At 45.1% G+C, this 24,028-nt stretch overlaps 2 protein-coding genes across 3 annotated transcripts; both read left to right on the top strand.

Moving 5' to 3' along the window:
* Positions 7,981 to 10,351, top strand: LOC8076295 (F-box protein At5g07610). The gene is made up of 2 exons (XM_021445721.1): positions 7,981 to 8,351; positions 8,477 to 10,351. Exon 2 carries the CDS (start codon positions 8,502 to 8,504, stop codon positions 9,714 to 9,716), a length of 1,215 nt encoding a protein of 404 aa, XP_021301396.1. The 5' UTR covers positions 7,981 to 8,351; positions 8,477 to 8,501; the 3' UTR covers positions 9,717 to 10,351.
* On the top strand, positions 12,544 to 15,635 carry LOC8079895 (F-box protein At3g26010). 2 transcript variants are annotated; one of them, XM_002442863.2, is made up of 2 exons: positions 12,544 to 14,206; positions 14,295 to 15,635. In XM_002442863.2, the coding sequence occupies exon 1, from the start codon at positions 12,612 to 12,614 to the stop codon at positions 13,836 to 13,838; it is 1,227 nt and encodes a 408-aa protein (XP_002442908.2). In that variant the 5' UTR covers positions 12,544 to 12,611; the 3' UTR covers positions 13,839 to 14,206; positions 14,295 to 15,635. The 2 variants fall into 2 exon arrangements, with proteins under 2 accessions (XP_002442908.2, XP_021301273.1); XM_021445598.1 differs by having other exon boundaries at positions 12,544 to 14,447; positions 14,539 to 15,635.

Genomic DNA, 24,028 nt, shown 5'->3' with positions numbered 1-24,028 from the left:
AACTTCCACCTCCCACGAATGTGAAAGGAATTCGTAGCTTTTTGGGACATGCAGGGTTCTATAGACGCTTTATCAAGAATTTTTCTCAAATTGCTAGACCCCTAACTAATCTCCTAGCTAAGGACGCACCTTTCATCTTTAGTGATGAGTGTCATGAATCTTTTCAAACTCTTAAGAAAGCACTCATCTCAGCCCCAATCATTCAACCACCTGATTGGAATCTTCCTTTTGAGATCATGTGTGATGCTAGCGATTTTGCGGTTGGTGCCGTTTTAGGACAAACCAAGGATAAAATGCATTATGCCATATCCTACGCTAGCAAAACCTTATCTGGACCACAGCTCAATTACACTACAACTGAAAAAGAGCTTTTAGCTGTTGTCTTTGCTATAGACAAGTTTAGATCTTACTTAGTGGGGGCAAAGATAATCATCTATTCAGACCATGCTGCTCTCAAGTACCTCCTCACTAAGAAAGATGCTAAGCCTCGTCTAATTCGATGGATTCTTCTACTCCAAGACTTTGACATAGAAATCCGAGATAGGAAGGGAGTTGAGAATTCCGTAGCCGACCACTTGTCTAGACTTCAATATAAGAAAACACATGATGAGCTTCCCATAAATGACTACCTAAGGGATGACACCCTTCTTAAGATAACACATGCAGATCCATGGTACGCAGACATCGTAAACTTTATAGTAAAAGGCTATGTCCCACCTGGTGCAAACAAAAGGAAGTTGCTTCACGATAGTCGTTTCCACCTTTGGGATGAGCCATATCTTTTCCGAGTTTGCGCTGATGGACTCTTGAGAAGGTGTGTTCCTATGGCTGAGGCTACTCAAATTATGGAAAGATGCCATGCCTCGCCATATGGAGGACACTATGGAGCATTCCGGACACATGCTAAAATTTGGCAAAGTGGTTTTTTCTGGCCAACGATGTATGAAGATACAAAGGACTTTGTCAGGAGATGCCACCGGTGTCAAAAACATGGGAATATTAACTCACGAAATGAAATGCCTCTCACAAATAATCTTCAAGTAGAACTTTTCGATGTATGGGGCATTGATTTCATGGGGCCATTCCCTATGTCCGGGAATTGCGAGTATATCTTAGTAGCTGTGGACTACGTGTCCAAATGGGTAGAAGCACTACCTTGTCGATCAGCTGATTCAAAACATGCCAAGAGAATGTTCCATGAAGTAATCTTTCCTCGCTTTGGTATACCCCGGATAGTTATAAGCGATGGAGGTTCTCACTTCATCGACAAAATCTTCCGAAAGTACCTAGCCGATCATGGAGTTCGACACAACGTCGCAACACCATACCATCCTCAGACTAGCTGGCAAGCCGAAACATCTAACAAACAAATCAAAAATATTTTACAAAAGACCGTAGATGAGATGGGTAAGGGGTGGAAGGACAAACTTCCTGATGCACTTTGGGCATATAGAACTGCATTCAAAACACCCATAGGCATGTCACCTTATCAACTTGTATATGGAAAAACTTGTCATTTGCCTGTGGAAGTAGAGTTTAAGGCTCATTGGGCACTCAAGAAATGGAACATGGATCTCCACCTCGCTAGTGAGAATCGTCTGATGCAACTATCTGAGCTAGAAGAATGGAGAGAGAAAGCCTACCACAATTCAAGGATTTATAAAGAGAGAACAAAACGATGGCATGATAAGAGAATCAAGCACAAGGAGTTTAAGCCTGGAGATAAGGTTCTACTATTCAATTCAAGAGTTAAGCTCTTTGGGCATGGTAAGCTACGAAGTAAGTGGGATGGACCATACAAGGTTATTGACACTTCAACACATGGAGCCATTACCATCCAAGATGACATAGGTAACACTTTTAAGGTAAATGGTCAACGCTTGAAAATCTATCTTGAGCCACAAAACAACCTGGTAGAGGAACTTGATGTGATTGAGTTCATAGAATTCTCACATTAAGCTCTCATAAGCTCTAGACAATTACCTAACCCTTAACATGTTCCACAAGTTTTGTTGTCTATTTGGGTTGTGCAGGATTTTGAGGCTTAAGAAGAGTGAGACTGAACATGCAGGTCACAAGAGTGAACGACTATGTCAACATCCAGCTTGGGGGAGGCACTCCCACGTGTATCTAGATAAGTATTACTTTTCTTTCATAGTTTTATTTAAATAAAAAATGCATTACCATGAAACCAAACAAAGTTTTTCTTTTGAGTAATATACAATAGTTTTGAGTAATCCTAAGTTTTAAATAAAATAAAAAGAAAGTTTGATTCAAGTCTAGGTAATTGACAAACATGATATGAGAAGGTCTGAGCTACTATTTAACTTGTTCCAAGTTTTGCTAGAGTTCTGGAGATTTTTATCTTTTGAAAATCTAAAAATTCATAAAAAAATATGAGGTCATAATACCTAGAGTCTTATAAGATATAAATATTAAAACTGTGGGCACTTGCTTTGTTCAAGCCAGTTAATTCTTGTAGTTTTGGTTGAGAGAATTATCATGCTCCAAAGATCAAGATCCTTTTGTTTTAAAAATATAAAAGATTCACTCTTCCGAAGTATTATTGCGTTAGAGGCATGGGACTATGTAAAAATTTGATTCAAAAGAAAAAAAGAGTGAGACGAGAGGTAAAAGTGGACAAGTGTCCGAAGTAGAATTAGGGGTACAAAGATACCCACCTGAGTGGAAAAAATGGACATGTGTCCGACAGTAGAATTAGGGGGTACTTGCTGCCCACTTGAAAAAAAAAGAGAGACTGAAAAAAAAGAAAAAAAAGAAAAAAATGATAGCCCATGGTCCCTCTAATAAGCAATATGCCAGTAAGAGATGACAAACTTTTCAAAAAGGTCAAAGATCTTGATCTAGGAGTATGACATTCCTCTCCCTTACTCCGAGCGTTGACATAGCAAAATGCAAAGTAAGTATGCTAAAACTTTTAAAGCTCTACTTATATATCTTTCGAGAAGAAGGTAAATGCCTCAGTTTTATTTTGCAGACTTATTAAAAAAAAACTCCAGAACAAAGGTAAGACAGAAGAACTTAAGACATAGTGCTTGACTTGATCGTTCTGTTTTTTCAATCACTTAAGACCTTAGTAATAACTTAAAAAAACCCTGTAGTAAGAGGCATAAAAGTAACCCCTGATTTCTTGCTGATTTTAGCTTTGCTCAGGGACGAGCAAAGGTTAAGCTTGGGGGAGCTTGTTGACGGTCCATAATGCTCACATTTAACCATCAACTAATCATGGAAAAGGATCCAAATGCAACCAACACCTAGACTTAGGGTTTTATCTGACAGAATTCCACAAGTTTTGGTGTTTGTCTATTTCTGCAGGGGGTTATCAGGAAATATGGAAGAAAGGCCCACACGTCGGGTTTACATAGAGATATTAACGTGTCGCGCAATTTTCTATCATCTAGAAGACTCCAGAAGCCACGGGAACGAACGGGAAGGAAATCAGGCTCGGAGGCAGGGCGCCCGCCCAACTCTCCTGGGCGCCCGCCCAGCTACAGTGCCCAATCAGGACACGTTTCGCGGATTATGCTCCACCGACCTAAAGGATCATGGAAAACCATGCGATCAATGTCGGTTTGATCCGACGGCCCAGATTCACTTGAAGGGACTATAAAACCAGACCCCCTGGCCCCTGGAGATCATACCTCTTCTACAGAATCAAAGCTAGGGTTTCAAGTCTTCATCCAAGTAGAGAGGATCCCTCTAGTTCTTCTAGTTCTACCTCTAGTTCATCTAGATCTAGTTCTAGTTCATCTAGTTCTAGTTCTAGTTCCTCTAGTTCTAGTTCTAGTTAGTTCTAGTTGTAATCTAGAAAATAGGGAGAGAGAAGAGGAGAGCGGAGGAGGAGCCGGATCTGTCGGATCTTCCTCAACATTATACTTTTGCAGCATCTAGTTCGTTCTTCATCGTTCTCCAGGTTCTTCAATTCATAATTCCTGAGTTCTTTAATTACTTTTATTTACATTCAAGTTATTTATTGGATTCCCGCTTGCATCAAGTGCTCTAGTCTTTATAACGCTAGAGTAGTAATTAATAGATTAGACTTGGTGTTTAGTCTTGCGATTACCTGGAATTGCACCCAATCCTGCGGATTGTTGTGGTAGCCTTAGGGTAGTGACAGCCCTAACGGTCGACGTATTCCACCACGTTCGGATCGGTGTTTGTAGGACCGTAGTCAGACCTTCCTAGCCCTCTTCTCATCTCTTTCTGTGGTTAGTGCTCTGATGTCCCGATATAGATAATCTTGAAGTAATTCTTGATTCTTAGATCAACTAGAGAACTCTCAGGAAACTTCCTCTCTTCCCACCAAAAACAATTATATAGTTATCCTTGGGCGATCTTGGATCTTAATTAGTACACTCACGTTCTCTGTGGAAAATCGATACTCTGGAATACTCCCGGGTGAAGGCTACATCGGTATCCGTGCGCTTGCGGATTTTTCTGTTTGCGTTTAAAATACCCAACAAGCTTTCTGGCGCCGTTGCCGGGGAGCGGTAGCTGTGCTAGTTTCGAACCAAGTCGTCCGTGTATCCTTTTTCTTTTCCCTTTTACCACACTCACCTTACCATTTTCACCATACCACATGGATTTCACTCCTATCTATAAATTCTTTGCTCCAAAGGGCGAGTTATTAGAGCCACCACCATCATCACATCCAATTCTTACAGATGGCTATGACCTTGGCCCTGATCTAATAGCCATGATTCAGGAGCAACCCTTCTCTGGGCAAGTAGATGAAGATCCATACACCCACCTTAGAGAATTCGAGTAGTTGTGCTCTTGCCGATCTATTTCCGGCATGACACAAGACACCCTTAAATGGAAATTATTTCCGTTCTCCCTTTTGGGAAGAGCAAAAAAGTGGTATGCTCATTCTGTAGGAGGCGTTAATGGAAGTTGGGATGAACTTCGAGACAACTTTTGTCTCGCTTTCTTCCCACTTTTTCGAATTGCTGATCTTAGAATTGAAATTCTTACATTCAAACAAAGAGAGAAGGAAACTTTAGGAGCAGCTTGGGCTAGGTTCACAAGCCTTACCAATTCCGGTCCAAACCTTTCCCTGCCTGACCATGTACTGTACTACCACTTTTATCGTGGTCTAAACAAGGAAGCTGCTCTTCACCTCGACATTGCTTCAGGAGGCTCATTCACACACAAACTCACAGATGAGGGGAGAGCTATCCTAGAAAGAATTCTTGAAAATACCCCTTACACAGGCATTTATGATGAGTTTCCTGAAGGAGAAAAAGAAGTCGAGCCTGATCCTAAACCAAAAGATGAGGAACTTGCAACCGAGTTAGAAATTCCACCTGACCCATCCATTAATTTGGTTGTAGAGAAACCTCCTGATAAAGGAATGCAAAACCAACTAAGGGATGATGAACCACCACCTTTAGAGCATCCCTTTGAATTCGAGGAAGATCTTTTTGAAGATTATGGAAACACCTCGAATTTTCCTATCTAAACACGACCCCTAGCAAGGACCACTCAATCCGTTCTAAGAGTAGAATCTGTTGACATAGAACACATCAAAAGCCTTTCGGCTATTCTGAGTTACGAATGGCTAACAGAAGCAGAGCTGTCTCCTGAGGTAGCTCGGATCATCACTCCTTCAACCATTCTTCTGTGCCAAATTAGAGGGTCCACTAGGAAGGTCCACTACAATCCATATGTTGGGATAAATGTTATTTCCAAGGATTTAGCTGACACTCTTTATCCCAACGAGTCCATAACCCCATCTCAAAAACTTTTACAAAGTCCATCTGGATTAATTCTAGAAAGCCATGGGGTATTAAGGGCAGTTCCTGTTAGAATCAAGGACTCTGGAATATGTCTACATTTCCACATTTTTGACATATCGGAGATTCCTCTCTTGATTGGTAGACCAATCATGAAACTTCTACAAGAACAACCACAACGAGGTCATTTAGACTTCAAAGTTGGGAATTCCACTATTGTTGTTCCTCTAGCTAGATCAATTAACACGATAGTGGAACCCAAACTTGACCCAGATCCTATTGAGGAGATCTTAATGGTGACTCAAGAGGAGATGACCCAACCATTCTTTAATCATGAACACTTTGTTCAAGAAGAAGAAGAGTTGGTAGAACCCGTTGAGCTAGACAAAAATAAACTACCTTCACCTCCTTCGATAGAATTAAAACCTCTTCCTTCTGGCCTTAGATATGTCTTCTTGCACAACAACTCAAAAACTCCAGTAATTATCAGTGACAAGCTTTCCGATTATGAAACACAACAACTTGTCACTGTTCTTGAAACACATAGATCAGCTTTTGGCTACTCTCTCGAGGATCTCACGGGCATTAGTCCCATTCTCTGCACTCATCGTATCCCTATTGATCCCAATTCTACACCTTCAAGGGAACCACAACGGAGACTTAACAATGCTATGCGAGAGGTTGTTAAGAAAGAGGTCCTCAAACTCTATCGTGCTGGGATTATTTATCCTGTGCCACATAGTGAGTGGGTTAGCCCTGTCCAAGTAGTGCCAAAGAAAGGAGGAATGACGGTTGTTAGGAATGAGAAAAATGAACTCATCCGTCAACGAATTGTCACTGGGTGGCGTATGTGTATTGACTATCGAAAACTCAATAAGGCTACAAAGAAAGATCACTTTCCGTTACCCTTCATTGATGAAATGTTGGAACGGCTTGCAAACCACTCTTTCTTTTGTTTCCTTGATGGTTATTCTGGATATCACCAAATCCCAATCCATCCAGATGACCAAGAAAAGACTACCTTTACATGCCCGTATGGAACTTATGCATACCGACGAATGTCGTTCGGATTGTGCAATGCTCCAGCTTCTTTCCAACGGTGCATGATGTCTATTTTCTCGGACATGATTGAGAAGATCATGGAGGTTTTCATGGATGATTTTACCATCTATGGCAAAACCTTCGATCATTGTTTGGAGAATTTAGATAGAGTCTTGCAGCGATGTGAAGAAAAGCACTTAATCCTGAACTGGGAGAAATGCCATTTTATGGTTCAGGAAGGAATAGTGCTAGGACATAAAGTGTCTGAACGTGGTATAGAGGTGGACAAAGCAAAGATTGAAGTTATTGAAAAACTAAAACAATTAAGTAGGATAAAGTAGAAAAACTAAAAATCTATAAAAAACATAAATACAAAATAAAAAAGAATACAATATAAAAATAAAAATAAAATAAAACAAACAAAATAATTATTAATGATAGTAAAGCAAAAAGCGTGACGGATAAACGTCTCAAGCAAAAGCAGTTGTTCGGCAAGGTGTCCGTGCTCAAAAATAGCACTTCGCCCATGCGCCCGTGCTGAAAAAAAATGTTCACCAAATGCCCGTGGACAGCGATCGCGAGATGGCAACAACAGTTTGTCGAGTTACCAGGGCTAAAAATAGTACAAATAAAAATAATAAAAAATTGAATGAAATAAATACAAAAAATAATATCGATCCAGCGCTAGTACGTAGATTTTCTAGTTTTTCTCTATGTGTAACTAATATCAGTCCACTAAAAAAATTCAATAACTACTGCAGAATCATATGAAGGCGTTTATTATGCATCAACCACATGCATATCGCAAAAAAATGATCCAATAAATACCTTTATAACCAGTGTTAGATTAATGTGTTGACAAATAAAACAAAAAAATAATAAAAAAAGAAAGAAAATAGAAATAATAAGAAAAGAATAAAGTGAAGCAGAAAAAAGGAATAGAAAAACAAAGAAAGAAAATAAAAGGTAAAAAGATAAAGATAAACATAATAAAATAAAAAAAAGATAAAACAAAAAATTGAAGCTATAAAAAGAAAATAAAAAAAGAAAAGAAATAAAAAGAAAAATAAAATAAAGATAAGAAAAATACCAAGAAAAAGGAAAAGAAACAAAAAGAAAAAGAAAAGAAAACTAAACAACACCGAACGGGAGGGGAAGAAAGCAAAAAGAAAAAGAAAAGAAGATAAATATAAGGGGAAAAAAAAGAAAAGAATAGGAAACAAAAAGGGTAACATATACCGTCGCACGTGCATACGAGTCGCGGCTGCTGGCGTCCGCGCGCGGGAGGACGACCATCGCGCCGGAACCGGAATCGTCGGACGGAGGCTCCCGTCCGAGCGTTCGTTTTCTGAAGACACCTCGCCGTCAGGCTGCGCCCCCTTCGTTTTCCTGTGCTCCTGCCACTCCCAGTTCCAGTTCCTCCGGCTCCGGCCCCCCTCATCCCTCACCTTTTCTTCATCCAGCGCACATCCGGCTCCGGTGCCGGTTGATTGGGCTCTCCAGCAAGGAGAGTCTGCGGCGGCGGGGCGATTCCTCTTCAACGCCGCACAAGAGGTGAGCATGCAATGGATTTCTCCATCTCGATTCTCGCCGAATCCCGGTGGTGATGATATAAAATCCGCAGTGAACCCATTCGGTCCCCCCAACTCTAACCAGGCGCGCCGCCGCATGAATCGCAGGTTCCGCAGCGCCTCGCTCGTCGGGATGGAGGAAGGGAGCTGCCGGGCGGCGGCGGCGGCGGCGGCTGTCCTCCCGGACGAGCTCATCGTCGAGATCCTCGCGCGGCTGCCGGCCAAGTCGCTCTGCCGCTTCAAGTGCGTCTCGCGTGCCTGGCGCTCCCTCATCTCCGACCCGGCCAACCGCCGCAGGTTCGCGCACACGCTGTCGGGCCTCTTCTTCCCCCGCCCCTACGGCAGCCGCCCGGCCTGGGACTTCATCGGCCTGTCCATGTCTTCGGTCTCGCCTCCGCCTCCCGGGGTCGATACGGCACTCTCCTTCCTTCCCCCTACCTGTGGGGAGATGGAGCTGCTCGACTCCTGCAATGGGCTCCTCCTTTTGTGCTGCACTGGCAACATCCATGAATCTCCTTCGCCACCACCTTTCTACGTCGTGTGCAATCCAGCCACCGGAGAGTGGGTTACCTTACCCCAACCAAGCCACGTCCCGGGTCTTGTTGGCTATTCTACCAGTGAGGGTCCAACCATGGACACCAGCACAGCAGCACTAGGCTTCGATCCATCCATCTCCACACATTTCCATGTGTTTCAGCTAGTGCAGGTGTTGGATGGCCCCGATTTCTCCGTCCAGGCAGTGGAGATATACTCGTCCCGAACTGGCAGATGGGTTCTTAGTGAAATCAAGTGCAGTGACAGAGACTACATCAAATACACTGGCTATATGACCTATTTCAAAGGCTTCCTGCATTTTTGCATAGGCAATGGAGTCGCGTCGGTGGACACAGAGGGCCAGACATTGAGGATCTCCCAAGTGAGGCAAAGTGGGGGTTGGAGCCGTTTTACTTCTGTCTGTCATTCTCAAGGACGCTTACTTTATGTTGATACCCTTGGCACATCAAGTTCCATGTCAATTTATTTTCTTGAGGATCTTGACAGCGAGGAGTGGATATGGATCTTCAAGCAAAGCATCGAAAAGGCAGATCTATTTGGACCACTAAATTTAGGAAGGATATGCTGGGACTACTACACGGCTGCATTTCATCCAGACTGCAATTTGATTTTCTTCTATCATTGGACTCAGAAAAATCTGATTTTTTATGATATGAAACACAGGGATGTGCATGTTATCTGTACTCTAGAAGTGCCCTATTTTGAGTTTCAAGAAACAGACGATGTGCATCGTAAATTTTTTCCATATGTTCCATTGTACTCAAGGGCATTACCATCATCTAGTCTCAACTAGAAGCACTTCACAACTTTCAATACAAGGCTCAAATTTGGCGTTAATTTCTTCAGAAGGAGCTGGTAAACTAAAATAGTTTTAGTATCACGATGGAGGAACCATTTGTTGTTGTGATTAGCTCTGTTTGGTGATTCAAGAGGATTTCCATGCTGTTGAGATGGAAATATGTCCGTGTCAAAATGCCATCGACAATTTTTATGAGCTGCTAAAACAATGTTTTGGTCCATTAGGTGTCTACATCAGGCAATATCAGTGATGAATGCATCATCTGCATAGACATGTGTTTCTGAAGCTTGTTGAGAAGAAGAATTGAAATTTCAATCACTGCTTTGAGCAGCATGGCAGATGAGGCCTTCATGCTTTTGAACCGTGCTGGCAATATATCTTATCGTATTTACTATTTGGATGTGTACAAGTTTTAGAATTTATTAGTAATTCTGGATGTAATGAATTAGAAAGTAGGGTACCTGTTAAGAGTCTTAAGTTTTCCTGTTTATCTTCCTTTGTTATTCCACTTGTTTGGTGCTGTATAATTCCTAATTTAGTAACTATTCTGAGTGCACTTGGAGCAACTAGTAGGACTAATCTTTTTATTATATTTGTGGCAATGCAATGTGTGGTTTTATTATGATGTACATGCATTTTCTTTTGTTGCTAACCGCAGATCTTGGTCAAATTACCAATCTATTTGAAATGACTTTGATGGATTTAGATGGGTCTGGTGGTGATACCATTATCTGGTTGTTCTGCAAAGAGCGGGACATGTGAGCATAATTATGTTCACTGTGATAATCAGCAGATTCATGCTAGCATTTTGGCTTTGACAAACAGCAATGGCCAATTATGGATATTGGCTGGCCTTTGACAGTGTGGTTACTTCAGGGAATCTCATTGAAGAAACCACTTACTATTGGCTTTCACTAATTAACTATTGATTGGCATGATGAAATCTGTACTGGTCAGCTGGCTGCACCAAGCAATATTTTAAGGATGTGTGCATTAACTGTTTTGAAACAGATTTTTCATGAAATTCGTGTTCTGAAGGATTAAGATAAGTGAACACCGAACAGTGTATCGATGGAGCACTTACTGGCTTTGAATTCAGCTGACCTTATATTTTACTGAGGTTTATTCTGTAGCCTTACCTATTAAGAGGGAATGGTTTCTTGTGTTTTCCACCTTTTATATGCAGAATTTATTCAATGCTGATTGATTTCAGTTATAGTAACTAGCTTACTAGCCTGATTCCATTTGGAACGTGCAGTACCAAGAGAAATCGTGGAACTGCATTTGTGGGAATGCAAACATATATATAACTGCGTTAGTAGTCTGGTTGATTAACTGCCATCATTTATTTTTTGAAATGGAGTTCATGGATTTAAACTTTCCCGGTGAGGCTATCGAGTCCGAGTGAATTATCTGGTTATGCTGCAACGAGTGATTGTTTTAGCATAACTGAATTCGTTGTGCTAACTACTAGTGCATGAATGCCCTTCTTTTGTTTTAGGAAACAGCAGTGCCAATTGTGGAAATGATGTAGCACCAATGTTGTTGTTGTTGCTGTTTATCCTATTTTGTACTAGCAATCATGCTTCCATGCTGCGCTTGTTATGTCCAGCATTATCAAGCACAAGTAGAATCCCATGGCACTTTCTGAAAGTTTTCTGTGGCCGTGTTTAGTTTTTTGTGGGAAAAATTTCACGACACCGTAGCACTTTCGTTTGTTTATAGTAATCATTGTCCAATCATGGACTAACTAGGCTTAAAAGATTTGTCTCGTAAATTTCGATCAAACTGTGTAATTAGTTTTTATTTATATTTATATTTAATATACCATGTATGCGTCTAAAAATTCGATGTGACGGAGAATCTTGAAAATTTTTGGCTTTTTGGAAAGTAAACAAGGCCTTAGGGGGGTGTTTGGGACTGCTCCGCTCCCGTTTTTGCAGCTCCGCTCCAGCTCTGGGTTGCCAAACACGTCTAGCTCTACGAACTCCGCTCCAAAAAAAAGGTGGAGCTAGAGGCCAGCTCCATGTTTTTCCTGGAGTATCTCAAGGGGTACTCCAGTTTTTGGAGTTTGATACTCCCACATAAAGTTGTGAGGTAATTACCCACCCTGCCACTCATTAATCACGAGATTAGTTCCTGTAAAAGCGGGAGCGCAGGATACGGCGCGACGTCGCCGCAGGCCCCGTACGGTCCGTCGCCACAGCCGGCCTCATACGGCTTCTGGCCAGTGGCCCCTGGTGATCATGGCTGGAGTTCTTTTACCGAGTTCGGCCAGTGGCCATGCACTGGAGCGACAACACAAGCCCCTAGTGGCCAGGGCATCGGCAGGCAAGCTGGTGCCGTTCAGGGAGCTAGCGGTCAGAGAATTAGAGGACAAGGTGCCGCCGGAAGGAAAGGATGAGCAGGTATTGAATTATTTGAATTATAACCTTTGTTTAATTTTCTATTATTTACAATTTATGGGACAATTATTTGTATTTTAATTATGGTCTCTGTTAATGTTCCATCATTTGATTTCTATTTTGGTCGAAAAATATTGATTTCTATTATGGTCGGAAAATATCATGAGCAATTTTGATCAGGAGCATAATGGGTCATTTGCATGAAAACAACCCATTCCTAAGCTGGAGCAGAGCTGCGTGCCAAACAGTACCTCCTGCTCCACAAACTCCACCGTAGAGCTGTTCCATGGTGGAGTTCATGGAGCGGAGCGGCAAAAACCGGAGCAGAGCAGTGCGCCTTAGAGGAGTCCCTAACTCCCAACGAAAAATAACCGTTGCAGTGAATCCAATCGCCCGCCCCCGCCCCCCCACACCCCCCCCCACCCCCCACCCAAAACCCTAACCAGGCGCCGCCGCAGGTTTCCGCCGCGCCTTGCTGCTCGGGATGGAGGAAGGCGGGAGCCACCGGGCGGCCGTCCTCCCGCTCCCGGACGAGCTCGTCGTCGAGATCCTGTCGCGGCTGCCGGCCAAGTCGCTCTGCCTCTGCAAGTGCGTCTCGCGGGCCTGGCGCGCCTTCATCTCCGACCCGGACCACCGCGGCAGGTTCGCGCAGACGCTGTCGGGGCTCTTCTTCTCCCGTCCCTCCGGCCACCGCCCGCCGTGGCCCCGCGGATTCGTCGGCCTGCCCACGTCTCCGCCTCCTGGGGTCGATACGGCTCTCTCCTTCCTGCCCCCAACCTGCGGGGACATGGATCTGCTGGACTCTTGCAACGGGCTGCTCCTCTTGCGGTGCCAGGACACAAGGGAACGGCCTTCACCACCGCCCTTCTACGTCGTGTGCAATCCGGCCACCGGGGAATGGGTTGCCTTGCCTCAACCGAGAGATACCCAGGGGCTGTACGGTTCACCGGATACCTGCTCGGCAGCGCTAGGGTTTGATCCAGCAGTCTCTGCAAACTTCCATGTGTTTCAGCTGGTGCAGGAGTGCTACTTCTACAACGACTTGTTCTTTGTTGTGGCAGTGGAGATCTACTCATCCGAAACTGGCAGATGGGTTTTCAAGGAAAATGATGACTTGTGGGTTCATTGGGACATCCACTTCTTCGGACAGATGACCTTTTTCAGTGGCTTCCTACACTTCTGCAACGACTTCAATGCAGCTGTCATCTCGGTGGACACACAGGTGCAGGGATGGAGGATCTCCCATGTGCCGCACAATGTAGGCATCTCTTTTAGCATGCGGCAAAATGCAAGTTATGGCCGTTCCTCTACCATCAGCCACTCTCAGGGGCACCTGCTTTATGTGTACGATAATGGCTGGCAGGATCATGACCTGTCAATCTATGTTCTTGAGGATCAGGACAGCGAGGAGTGGACATGGATCCTCAAGCAAAGCATCGACAAGCCAGACCTATTTGGACCACGAGGGGCACAAGGGGGATGGGACTACTGCATAGCTGCATTTCATCCAAATGCCAATTTGGTTTTCTTCTATGATTGGAAGCAGAAAACACTGATGGTCTATGATATGGAACACAAGGATGTGCATGTTATCTGTACTCTTGGAGAAGTGGTCAAGATTGAACTTGATTTAAGGTGCAATGTGCATCGCCTGTTTCTACCATATGTTCCATTATACACAAGGGCATTAACATCACCTAGTGTCAACTAGGATTGCTGGACAACCTTCAGTACAAGGCTCAGATTTGTCACTGGTTTATTTACAAGGAGATAGGGAACTAAATTGAATATCCGTATGTCTTTATGCCAACCAGTAGGTAAATGGCACCAAAAGATGTCTTCAGACAATGTTACTTAGATATGAAGACTGTAAGATTGGCAAATAATTTTTATCTTCAGAGTTGAGACCATGTTGCTTAGATATGAAACCGTGTAAGCTGACATTCCAAGCAGTTACTAGCTGACATTCCATGGCAAATAATTGTCTGATTACATTAGTTCCGCGTTGGAGGAACCATTGGTTGTTGCAAGTGACTTGGTTTTCTGATCAAGTGATATTTGTGCTGTAAAGATGGAAATGTAAGTGCCAATCAGCTATCTGCAATTGTTCTGAGTTTCTGATTTATGAGCACTAACAGTGTTTTGTTCAATTATCTGCTGCATGTAGACTGCATTATGATACTCAGGCAGGCATGTGTTTCTAAAACTTGCTTTATACAAAGCACTCTTTTGAGATCAGCATTGCATTGGTGGAGGCCTTCGTACCATTGAATCATCCCAACAGTATATTTTTGGATGATAATTAAACTGTCTTGGAAAGGTACATGTTTTTATTGCCACTGGTAATTTTGGATGTAATGAATCTGGAAAGCAGGTTACCTGTGTTTTATATGTTGATTTTTGTGCAGCAGTGCTGAACCATTCCTAAGTAGCTATTCTGAATGCACCTGGAACATCTAGTAGGACTGACATTGTTACTATATTTGTGGCAATTCAAATAAGTTTTTTATTTTATTTTGATGTGCACATATCTATTGCCGTGAACCACAATGTTTGGTCAAATTTCTTAGATATTTGGAATGCCATCAATCTATTTAGCTGTGAGTTATTATGTGTTTTAACAGTGAAATATCTTCTTGTGTTGCAATGAGTGAGGCAGTGAGCCATGTCCTTTTCAAGATCAGCATATTCGTGCCTGCGTTTTCATTTGAAAGAGTAGTTACAGTTTACTATTAGGGGAATTTGCTGAAGAAACCTGCCAGCCAGTACTTGATCACTTATTGAGTTTTATTCTTTCTGGATGATCGGTTGTCTGGCATGATATGAATTTGTATCTAAAGAATCAACACTGGAATGGAAACAACATGCCTGTGCTGGTATTGTTTTCTTTGTCACAAATTTCTTTTTGTTTTATGTGTTACCAGTCTAGAAATATACAAGGTTCAAGTTCAATACCTCACTACTAGTTCAAGTTCAATATACAAGGTCCAAGTTAGAAATGCAATACATATAGATGAGCGGGACTACATCTGCTTCACGGGCCAAATGAGTGAATAACCTATTTCAGAGGCTGCATTTGTGCATGATTTCCAGTGCAGTTGTCTCAGTGGACACAGGGTGAGACATGGTAGATCTCCCGATTGTGACACCGGCAACATGAGGGTTGTGCCCCTGTTTTTTTTCTCTCTATGTCATTCTCAGGGACGCTTACTTTATGTTGACAGCAATGTCTGGTCGAGTGATGTCATCTCAATCTATGTTCTTGAGGATCATGATAGTGAGTAATGGACGTGGGTCTTCAAGCAAAGCATCAACAAGCCAGATCTCTTTGGACCAAGAATGTTTGGAAGGATATGGGACTACTACATAGCTGTGCTTCATCGAGACAGCAATTTGATTTTCTTCTATGACTGGTCTCATAAAAGACTAGTGTCCTATCACAGGGATGTGCATTTTACTCTAGAAGTGCCCTATTTTTAGTTTCAAGATTCAGGAAACAGATGACGTATGTCGCAAATATTTAACATTTGTTCCATTATACTCAGGGGCATCACCATCTACTCTCAACTAAAACTGCTCAAAAAAAAAAGAAAAGAAAAACTACTCTCAACTAAAAACATTTCACAAACTTCAATACAAAGCTCAAATTTGGCAGTGGTTTCTTCAGAAGAAGCTATTATAAACTGAAACAATGGGAAGAACCCTCTGTCTCAATCAGACAATGCTTTGGTCAATTATCTAACTACATCATGGAATATCATTCGCTTGGCTAACTGGCTCTAGGGCCCTGCTATTGAATAAGATTTCTCGACGACATCGTGAGGCACTAAGTTTTTTATAAACTCTGAGAGAGGGTTCGTCCAAACACATGACGCATCTGGGTCCCAACTCAAGCCCAGCTAGCTAGGCTAGATCATGCGTAGTGGCATTACAAACTCTAGGTAGTGAAAATACTCCATGACACACAAAGTAGCGAAGTCCATCGATGAAGATAAGAGGGCTTGTTTCAGAACAGAAGAATCAACTTCGAGCTGTTCACGCGAAATGCCATAAACTTGGCCTCCAGCACGCCGTTGTCTCGGTAGTGATCACATCAGGTACAGCTGCTAGCTGTCCCGCGGAGCTTGTTCGCTGGTCTGAAAAGCCATGACCAAAAATACTGTTCAGTGGCGAAGCCAGAAGATTTCAGGAGCCCGGGCAATTCTCATTAAGCAAAAATATTTAACTATAAAATCATAGAATTTTATATAAATATAAAGAAGATTTCTTTTGCATTTTGCCGAGGAGCCCGGCCAGCCGCCCGGGGTGGCCGGACGGTGGCTCCGCCAGTGATACTGTTCGCTTATTTATTGTAAGAGAAAAATTGTTGGCTGGCAGAAAAAGTACCGCTGAAAAGACAAACGAACTTTAATACATGTTTTTTTTTGTGACTGGAAGTTTGTAGGTGCATTCGCCCCCGGTGTGGGTTTTGATAATTAATGACAATCAAATTAGGAACTAACATGTCTATCAAGTGTAATCTACAGGTGTTAGTTCATTGATGGAATCAAACAAACACATTTGGTGAATCACAGCACCCCCAAAATTTCTTCATTTAAGCGACGTTTCAACTCAAGAAGCTACCTAGTTTTATTTCTTGTTTGAGTTATAGGAAACACCGCACTATCAAGAGGGATGCAAATTGAGTCGGTAATGAAAGGATCAAGATGCCCAAGAGGAGGGGTGAATTGGGCTTCTCTAAAAATTTAACAACCTATAAGCTCCAATTCAACCCCTTGTGCCTAGTGTGACTTGGAGAGGTACCGGATAAAAAGTTTTGCAACCTAGTTCCAATCCTAAGAATGTAAAAACACAAAGTAAATGCTAGAAAGTAAAGGAGTAGTGGAAGAAAGTGCTCGGCGATGTTTTGCCGAGGTATCGGAGAGTCGCCACTCTCCACTAGTCCTCGTTGGAGCACCCGCGCAAGGGTCTTGCTCCCCCTTGGTCCGCGCAAGGACCAAGTGCTCTCTACGGGCTGATTCTTCGACACTCCGTCGTGGTGAATCGCCCAAAACCGCTCACAAGCTTGACACGAGCCACCCACAAGAACTCCGGGCGGTCTTCGTGCCTCCAATCACCACCGAACCGTCTAGGTGATGGCGATCACCAAGAGTAACAAGCAAAGAACTCTCACTTGACCCAAACAAGGCTCTAGAGAGTGGTGGATGCACACTTGACTCTTGGAACTCACTAGAGAAGGATTCTCTCAAGAAATCACTCAAAACTCAATCCTCTCTAGGCTCTTGCAACTCTCTTGCTCCACAACAAGGTTCTCTGATGTTCAAATGGGCAAGAGACCTCTCATAGACGAGGTGGAGGAGTATAAATACTATCCACAAAGTCCAAAGGTCGGCCAACCGTTTCCACTGAAAACGGGGTCACCGGACGCACTGCACCGAGCGTCCGGTGCTTCATAACGGCTAACTGTACTTCTCTCTGACAGGTCACCGGACGCTAACTCCCAGCGTCCGGTGCACCGTCCGGTGCTCGGGGGAACTTTACAAGCTCCCTGCGCATGGGACCGGACGCTACCCGGCGCGTCCGGTGCTAGCGTCCGGTGCTCAGGGAAAGCTTGCAACCTCCCTGGGTATGGGACCGGACGCTACCCGGTGCATCCGGTGCTAGCGTCCGGTGCCTAACCCTAAGCACCACACTGTTCCAATGGCTAAGGACCTCACCGGACGCACTCACAGAGCGTCCGGTGCAGCGTCCGGTGCCTCCTTGGGCACCTTAACTTCGTCGAAACGCGATCGCTCCAAAACAAAGTTGGTTCCTCTCGATCTAAGGACTATCTCTGAGCTGCCTAGAGCTAGGTTTACCAAGTGTGCACCACACCTAAGCCTAAAGCCTTGCCTAAGTCAAGCTACTAGATCAAAGCCCCTCTTAATAGTACGGTCAAAGGAAAACAAAGTCCTAAACTACTCTAAGTGCCCTTCTCCACCATATGGCACTTAGACCTAGTCTAGTCTTGACGATGTCCATCCATCCTTTGAAAACCGAAATGATTTCCACTATTAAGTAGGCATGTACATCTCTGTCCATCGAGTATCTATTTACCATGACCTTACCTATGACTTTGCCTCTGCAAAACACACGTTAGTCATAGTAATCAATAATGTCATTAATCACCGAAATCACTTAGGGGCCTAGATGCTCTTTCAATCTCCCCCTTTTTGGTGATTGATGACAACCTTGAGTAGAAAAGAATTGAGGTTTTTCAAGTGACTTGGTTTCAATAAGCATGTTGCAATAAGAACAACGGGATTAGTCATGCTTATATCAACCAAGTCCAATATCCTACATCCAAATATGTGAGAGGTATACGACAGGATATAAACATAAGGCTCATAAGTACATCGGAGTAGAAACGCGGAAGCAAAGGTAATATGAGCCAAAACGCATGACATTAAGATATCACAATAACCACAAGTCATGTCTCACAACCATAGTATCTCACACAAGTGCAATGCATGAAAGTAAACGTGATGCATGATAAAGTAGCACACATAAAAAGTATCTCAAAAGAATAAAAACCCTCTCTAGCTCCCCCTGACTCCTAACTCTCATACTCCTATGCACTCTCTCCCCCATTGGCATCAAGCGCCAAAAACCTAAGAAGTCGGTGGAGGAGGTGAAGCAGTGGAGTCCCTCGGCACGGCCTCGAAGCGAGCTGCATCGTCTGAACTGTCGGCCGTCGAGGCGGAGGAAGTGGAGTGACCCTCTGAAGCTGCAGGAGCTGGTGAAGCGGTCCGGGTCTGCTCTGGAGCTGTCACAGGCTGTGCTGGCTGCTCGAGTCCGGCTGACGAAGCAGGCACAGGCTCGGTCGCGGTAGCTATCGTCTCTGGCATGGTAGAGGACGGTGCTAGCTGCTCGGAAGACGCTACAGACGACGACAAAAGCTCTGTAGTGGTAACTGGCGCCGTAAAGACTGCAGGAGCCTGCAGAGGAGGAGGCGTAGGGTCACCAGTCATAGCACTGTAGGTGAAGCTGAGGTGCGGATCTGTCTGCGAGTCCCACACAAGCTGCGACGCTGAAGCTGACTGAGGAGTGAAGCCTGAGCGGAGAGGAGTGAACTGAGGTACCTGCTCAAAGCCTGAAGAAATAGCACCCTGGGAGACCTGGTGCTGTGGCGTCGAGAACGACTGACTCTGAGCTGGTAGCTGGAGAGGCTGCTGTGACTGGCTCTGAGTCTGAGGCGCAGGAGTGGGTGGCCTGACAGTCGACGTGCCTAGGAGCTGAATCTGCGGTAGCTGAATCCCGGAGGCGGCCATGAGAGCGGACATCATCGCTGTCTGCTAGGCTTGGAAAGCAAGCTGCTGCTCCTGAAAGGTGAGAAGCTGACGCTGGAGCTCATCCTGCCTGGCCTGCATGGCTGCATTGATGGCAGCCTGATCCCTGTCTCGCCTCGCCTGCTCCTCAGCTGCACGGCGCTGATCTGCCCTCATCCCCTCTAAGATAGCAAGCAGGGCGGGGTTTGAAGCACTCGAAGAACCGCCTGCCTCGTGGTCGTGTGCTCTGGGAGGGAGATCTGTCACTGGCGGCTGATAGTCATCATCCGAACTGTCTGAGGCGAAGTCAAACTCTCCCTCAACCTCTGCATCTGCGAAAGCCCCAATGGCTATATCCTGCTGCTCCTCTGTCTCTGGAACTGCTGCTGTACTGCGGGTGCCCCTAGGAGAAGGTGGGGGCACCGGTCCACGTGGTGCACGAGGAGGAGGAGGAGCTCGGAGGTCGTGGTGCGCTCTCAACATCTGCCTGGGGTCGTAGTGGGGGAAGACAGTGTCTGACTCTGTCAACTCCCTCTGCAAGTGAGCTGGCAGGGGCAGTGGCCTAGCACGAAGTATAAGCAAGGTGATCCAATGTGCGTAGGGCAACTGACGCCGGCCCCTGAAGCTCTCTGAGATGGTGTCCTCTATCTCTGAGACAATCAGATCCCATAGGTCAAACTGTGTCTGAGTGATGAGGTGAGCAACGAGCCACTGCTGAATACGAGTGAATCTGTCTCTGTAGCCTGTCCTGGGGAGAAGAGTCTTCCTCAACACAAAGTCGAGGATCCTAGCTGGGCGTGTCAAATCTCCCACTGTCCTGCTGGAACCCTCCCCAAAAGGTGGACGGAAACAGGGAGCCACGAAGTCAACCGGTGGTATCTCACCACCGTGAGGACGACGAGGGGGCTCGACGTTCCCGTAGCACAACCGATGAATCCTGGTGGGAGAGGCTCGCAGCCCAAGCACCTCTCTGGCCCTCTGAGCTATCACTCTGTAGTCTGTGCCTGCCAGTGCGTAGTGGATGTAACTGTGATCTGGAGAAACCCACACTGACGCATAGAACTCTCTGACCCACTGCTCACAGTAAGTGCCGGGGAGTGCTAGTAACTCTGGAAGTCCGTGGAGGTAGGTGAAATACTGACGAATGTCTGCTCCAACCACGTTCCCTAGTATCTCTAGGTCTATCACTCTGTGCTCCCTGAACTGTGCCTGAGAGCGAACCAGTGCCTCGTGGATGTCCTCCTGGACGACTGTGTAGAACCTGGCACCGGCTCTGGGATCCCTGGCAGCTGGGAACCAGGTGGGAAACGGAATGAACCTCAGCTGCTGGATCTCTCTGGCTGACACAAGAGTGAGATACCGGTGGATCCTGACTGGCCTCGGTCGAGAAGCTAGAGTGCCTCTAGCTGGTGTAGCACGAGCAGTGGAGGTGGACTGACCCTGCGTACCAGTCCGAGGAGTGGCCTGGGTACGAGCGCGAGTCGACCTCCGGAGGGGCTGCTCCGGCTCCTGCTCCTGTGCTGGACCCTCTGCCTGGGTCTCTGTCTCAGTGTCTGGATCCTCCTGAGCCGGATCCCTAACCACGAGCCTAATCCTCTGTCCTCCAATCATCACAGTGCCTAGAGAGGATCCGTGTAGAGCCTCTGCCTGAAGAACTGCACGCCGCTGCTGTGGCGTGAGATCATCCCCAATCCTCAAAGCACCAGAGCGTCCACCTCTCTCAGCTTCCTCGGCCGCTGCTGCAACTGCCTCTGCCACCTCTGCATCTCTGTCACTGGCCTTGCGCTTCTTGGTGGCCAGCTTCTTGCCTTTGCCTTTCTCTGCCGCTGAAAGGCGACGGGGAGGATCACCTCCACCATCACCACCTGAGGAACCTCTAGTGCCGGCTGCCGGACCGCTGACATTCTTGCAACGTGCCATTGCAAGAACTAACGACTGATCAAATGTCCGACACACAACCAACTGACAACGGAGATTAAAGCGCTGTAGAGAATCGACAAGATAGGGTTTATATGAGAAAACATAATAGCTAGAGATGAGAAAACCCTATAGATCGCAAGATGAGATTAAGAACGGGCGCGAACGGCTTACGATCCAAGGACGAGTCGCGATCCGGAAGGAATGACACGATCAAAGGCCGCCGGAGAACTCGAGCCAACTCCTCAAGGTGCTACAAGGGGAAAATGAATCGAATCGTCGTCAAAAACAACACTTAGATCCATTCACGCAAAGAATCGAACACCTTAAGGGCAAGAAACAAAGGACTCACCCAAACCCTTGAAATCTCACGAGATTGGATCCACGCGAGAAGAGGAGGGAGAGGAAAGCTTCCGGGGCGGATCTGGCGCGGGGAAGGCTCCAAAACCGCCGGCGAACGACGCATGAACGACGGCGACGGCGCTAGAGCACGGCGGCGGAGCGCTTGACTCGGGCGAGATTGAGAGATGGAAAGAGAAACCGTCCGCGAAAGCCCCTGGGCGCGGGCTTTATGCGCCCGCCATGGGGTCACCGGACGCTCTTTATGTGGCACCGGACGCGTCCGGTGACCACCGGACTCATGCGCAGAGAAGATTGCAAATCGGCATTGCACCGGACGATGGGCACTGGACGCTGGCTTTAGCGTCCGGTGCTTCAGGTCACGCCAGGTGAGCACCGGACGCACCACACCGGACGCTGCAGGGACACTGTTCCTGCGTCCGGTGAGTGCAGTCTGGCACACTCACCGCACCGGACACACAGGCAGCGTCCGGTGCATCGTCCGGTGCTCCTCTGAGCACTTTTTCAACTAAGCACCACGTCCGATTTTGACCCAACCAAGTTCCATCTTCAATAACACACAAATAAACACCAAATGGAACTGGTATGAGTGACTTCTCTCAAACCCTCAAATTTTCACAAATATTTTGCCATAGGCTTAGTAATTTTTTATGAAAATAGTTCGAGAAATCACCAAGGAGCATCATATGGCCATAAAGCTAGGGGTTAGAATCACAATGAGCTTTGAATGCTCCCCCTATCTATGGACGAACACAGAGGATGCTCAACGAATAACCGAAAAGAAACGGTCAACTAACAAGCATGCATATGATATGAGTTGTAATGCAATACTTGAAAGTAAACTAATGCTTGTCAAGTTTGATCCAAGGTTAAGCTTTTTCACACTCACAAGGGGGTTATCTTAACCATGTTAGACAAGCCCTACATGCAAGTTGGATTTTAGTTTTAGTATGCATGATATGCAAAGCAAAAGTTATTTACAAGTTTCAACACACAACTTTTATCTTTTAGTGAAGTTGGATAGGTCAAGCACATTAAGTTCATTTCTCAACATACAAAACCTAGCTTCATCTAGGGGTTTTGTGAAGATATCCGCCAATTGATTTTCCGTTCCCACATTCTCTAGAGATATGTCACCTTTAGCAACGTGATCCCTAAGGAAGTGGTGGCGGATGTCAATATGTTTTGTGTGGGTGTGTTGAACCGGGTTGTTTGCAAGTTTTACGGCACTTTCGTTGTCACACAACAAAGGTACTTTGTCTAGAACTACTTCATAGTCTAGCAAAGTTTGTTTCATGTAGAGTATTTGTGCACAACAAGCACCGGCGGCTATGTATTCCGCCTCGGCCGTTGACAAGGCAACACTATTTTGTTTCTTTGACATCCAAGAGACAAGTGATCTACCTAGGAAGTGGCACCCTCCGGATGTGCTTTTTCTGTCAATCCGGCACCCGGCATAATCCGAATCGGAATAGCCTACAAGTTGGAATCTTGCACCTTTGGGATACCACAAGCCTAGGCAAGGTGTGTATTTTAGATACCTAAGAATTCTCTTGACCGCAATCAAGTGAGATTCCATAGGCATTGCTTGATATCTTGCACACATACACACACTAAACATTATATCGGGCCTAGATGCGGTGAGGTAGAGTAGACTTCCTATCATGGAGCGATAGAGAGTCTTGTCAATAGGGTTACGTCCCTCATCCAAGTCGAGATGCCCATTTGATGCCATGGGAGTCTTGATTGGCTTGCAATCCATCATCTTGAACCTCTTGAGAAGATCTTGAGTGTACTTCTCTTGAGAGATAAAAACCCCTTCCTTCATTTGCTTGACTTGAAATCCTAGGAAGAAGGATAGCTCGCCAATCATGGACATCTCAAACTCCTTGGACATAAAATCACCAAATTCCTTGCAAAAATCTTCATTAGTAGAGCCAAAAATAATATCATCAACATAAACTTGGCAAATGAAGATTTCCCCATTCATTTTCTTAGTGAAGAGTGTTGTGTCAACTTTCCCAATCTTGAAACCCTTCTCAATGAGGAAGTCCCTAAGCCTCTCATACCAAGCTCTAGGGGCTTGCTTGAGACCATAAAGAGCCTTGGACAACCGGTAGACATGCTTGGGGTACCTAGGGTCTTCAAAACCGGGGGGTTGCTCAACATAGACAAGTTCATTAATATAACCATTTAAAAAGGCACTTTTCACATCCATTTGAAATAACTTGATATCATGACTAGATGCATATGCAAGTAGGATACGGATTGCTTCAAGTCTTGCCACCGGTGCAAAGGTTTCACCGAAGTCAAGACC

This window comes from Sorghum bicolor, chromosome 8 (genome assembly GCF_000003195.3).
Source record: "Sorghum bicolor cultivar BTx623 chromosome 8, Sorghum_bicolor_NCBIv3, whole genome shotgun sequence".
Taxonomy (NCBI): Eukaryota; Viridiplantae; Streptophyta; class Magnoliopsida; order Poales; family Poaceae; genus Sorghum; species Sorghum bicolor.
Note: the sequence above shows the minus strand (reverse complement) of the source record. Positions and strands in the feature narration are given on the sequence as shown.

Coding starts and splice junctions, on each gene's coding strand:
- LOC8079895 (XM_002442863.2), top strand. CDS start 12,612: ATGGAGGAAGGCGGGAGCCACCGGGCGGCCGTCCTCCCGCTCCCGGAC.
- LOC8076295 (XM_021445721.1), top strand. CDS start 8,502: ATGGAGGAAGGGAGCTGCCGGGCGGCGGCGGCGGCGGCGGCTGTCCTC.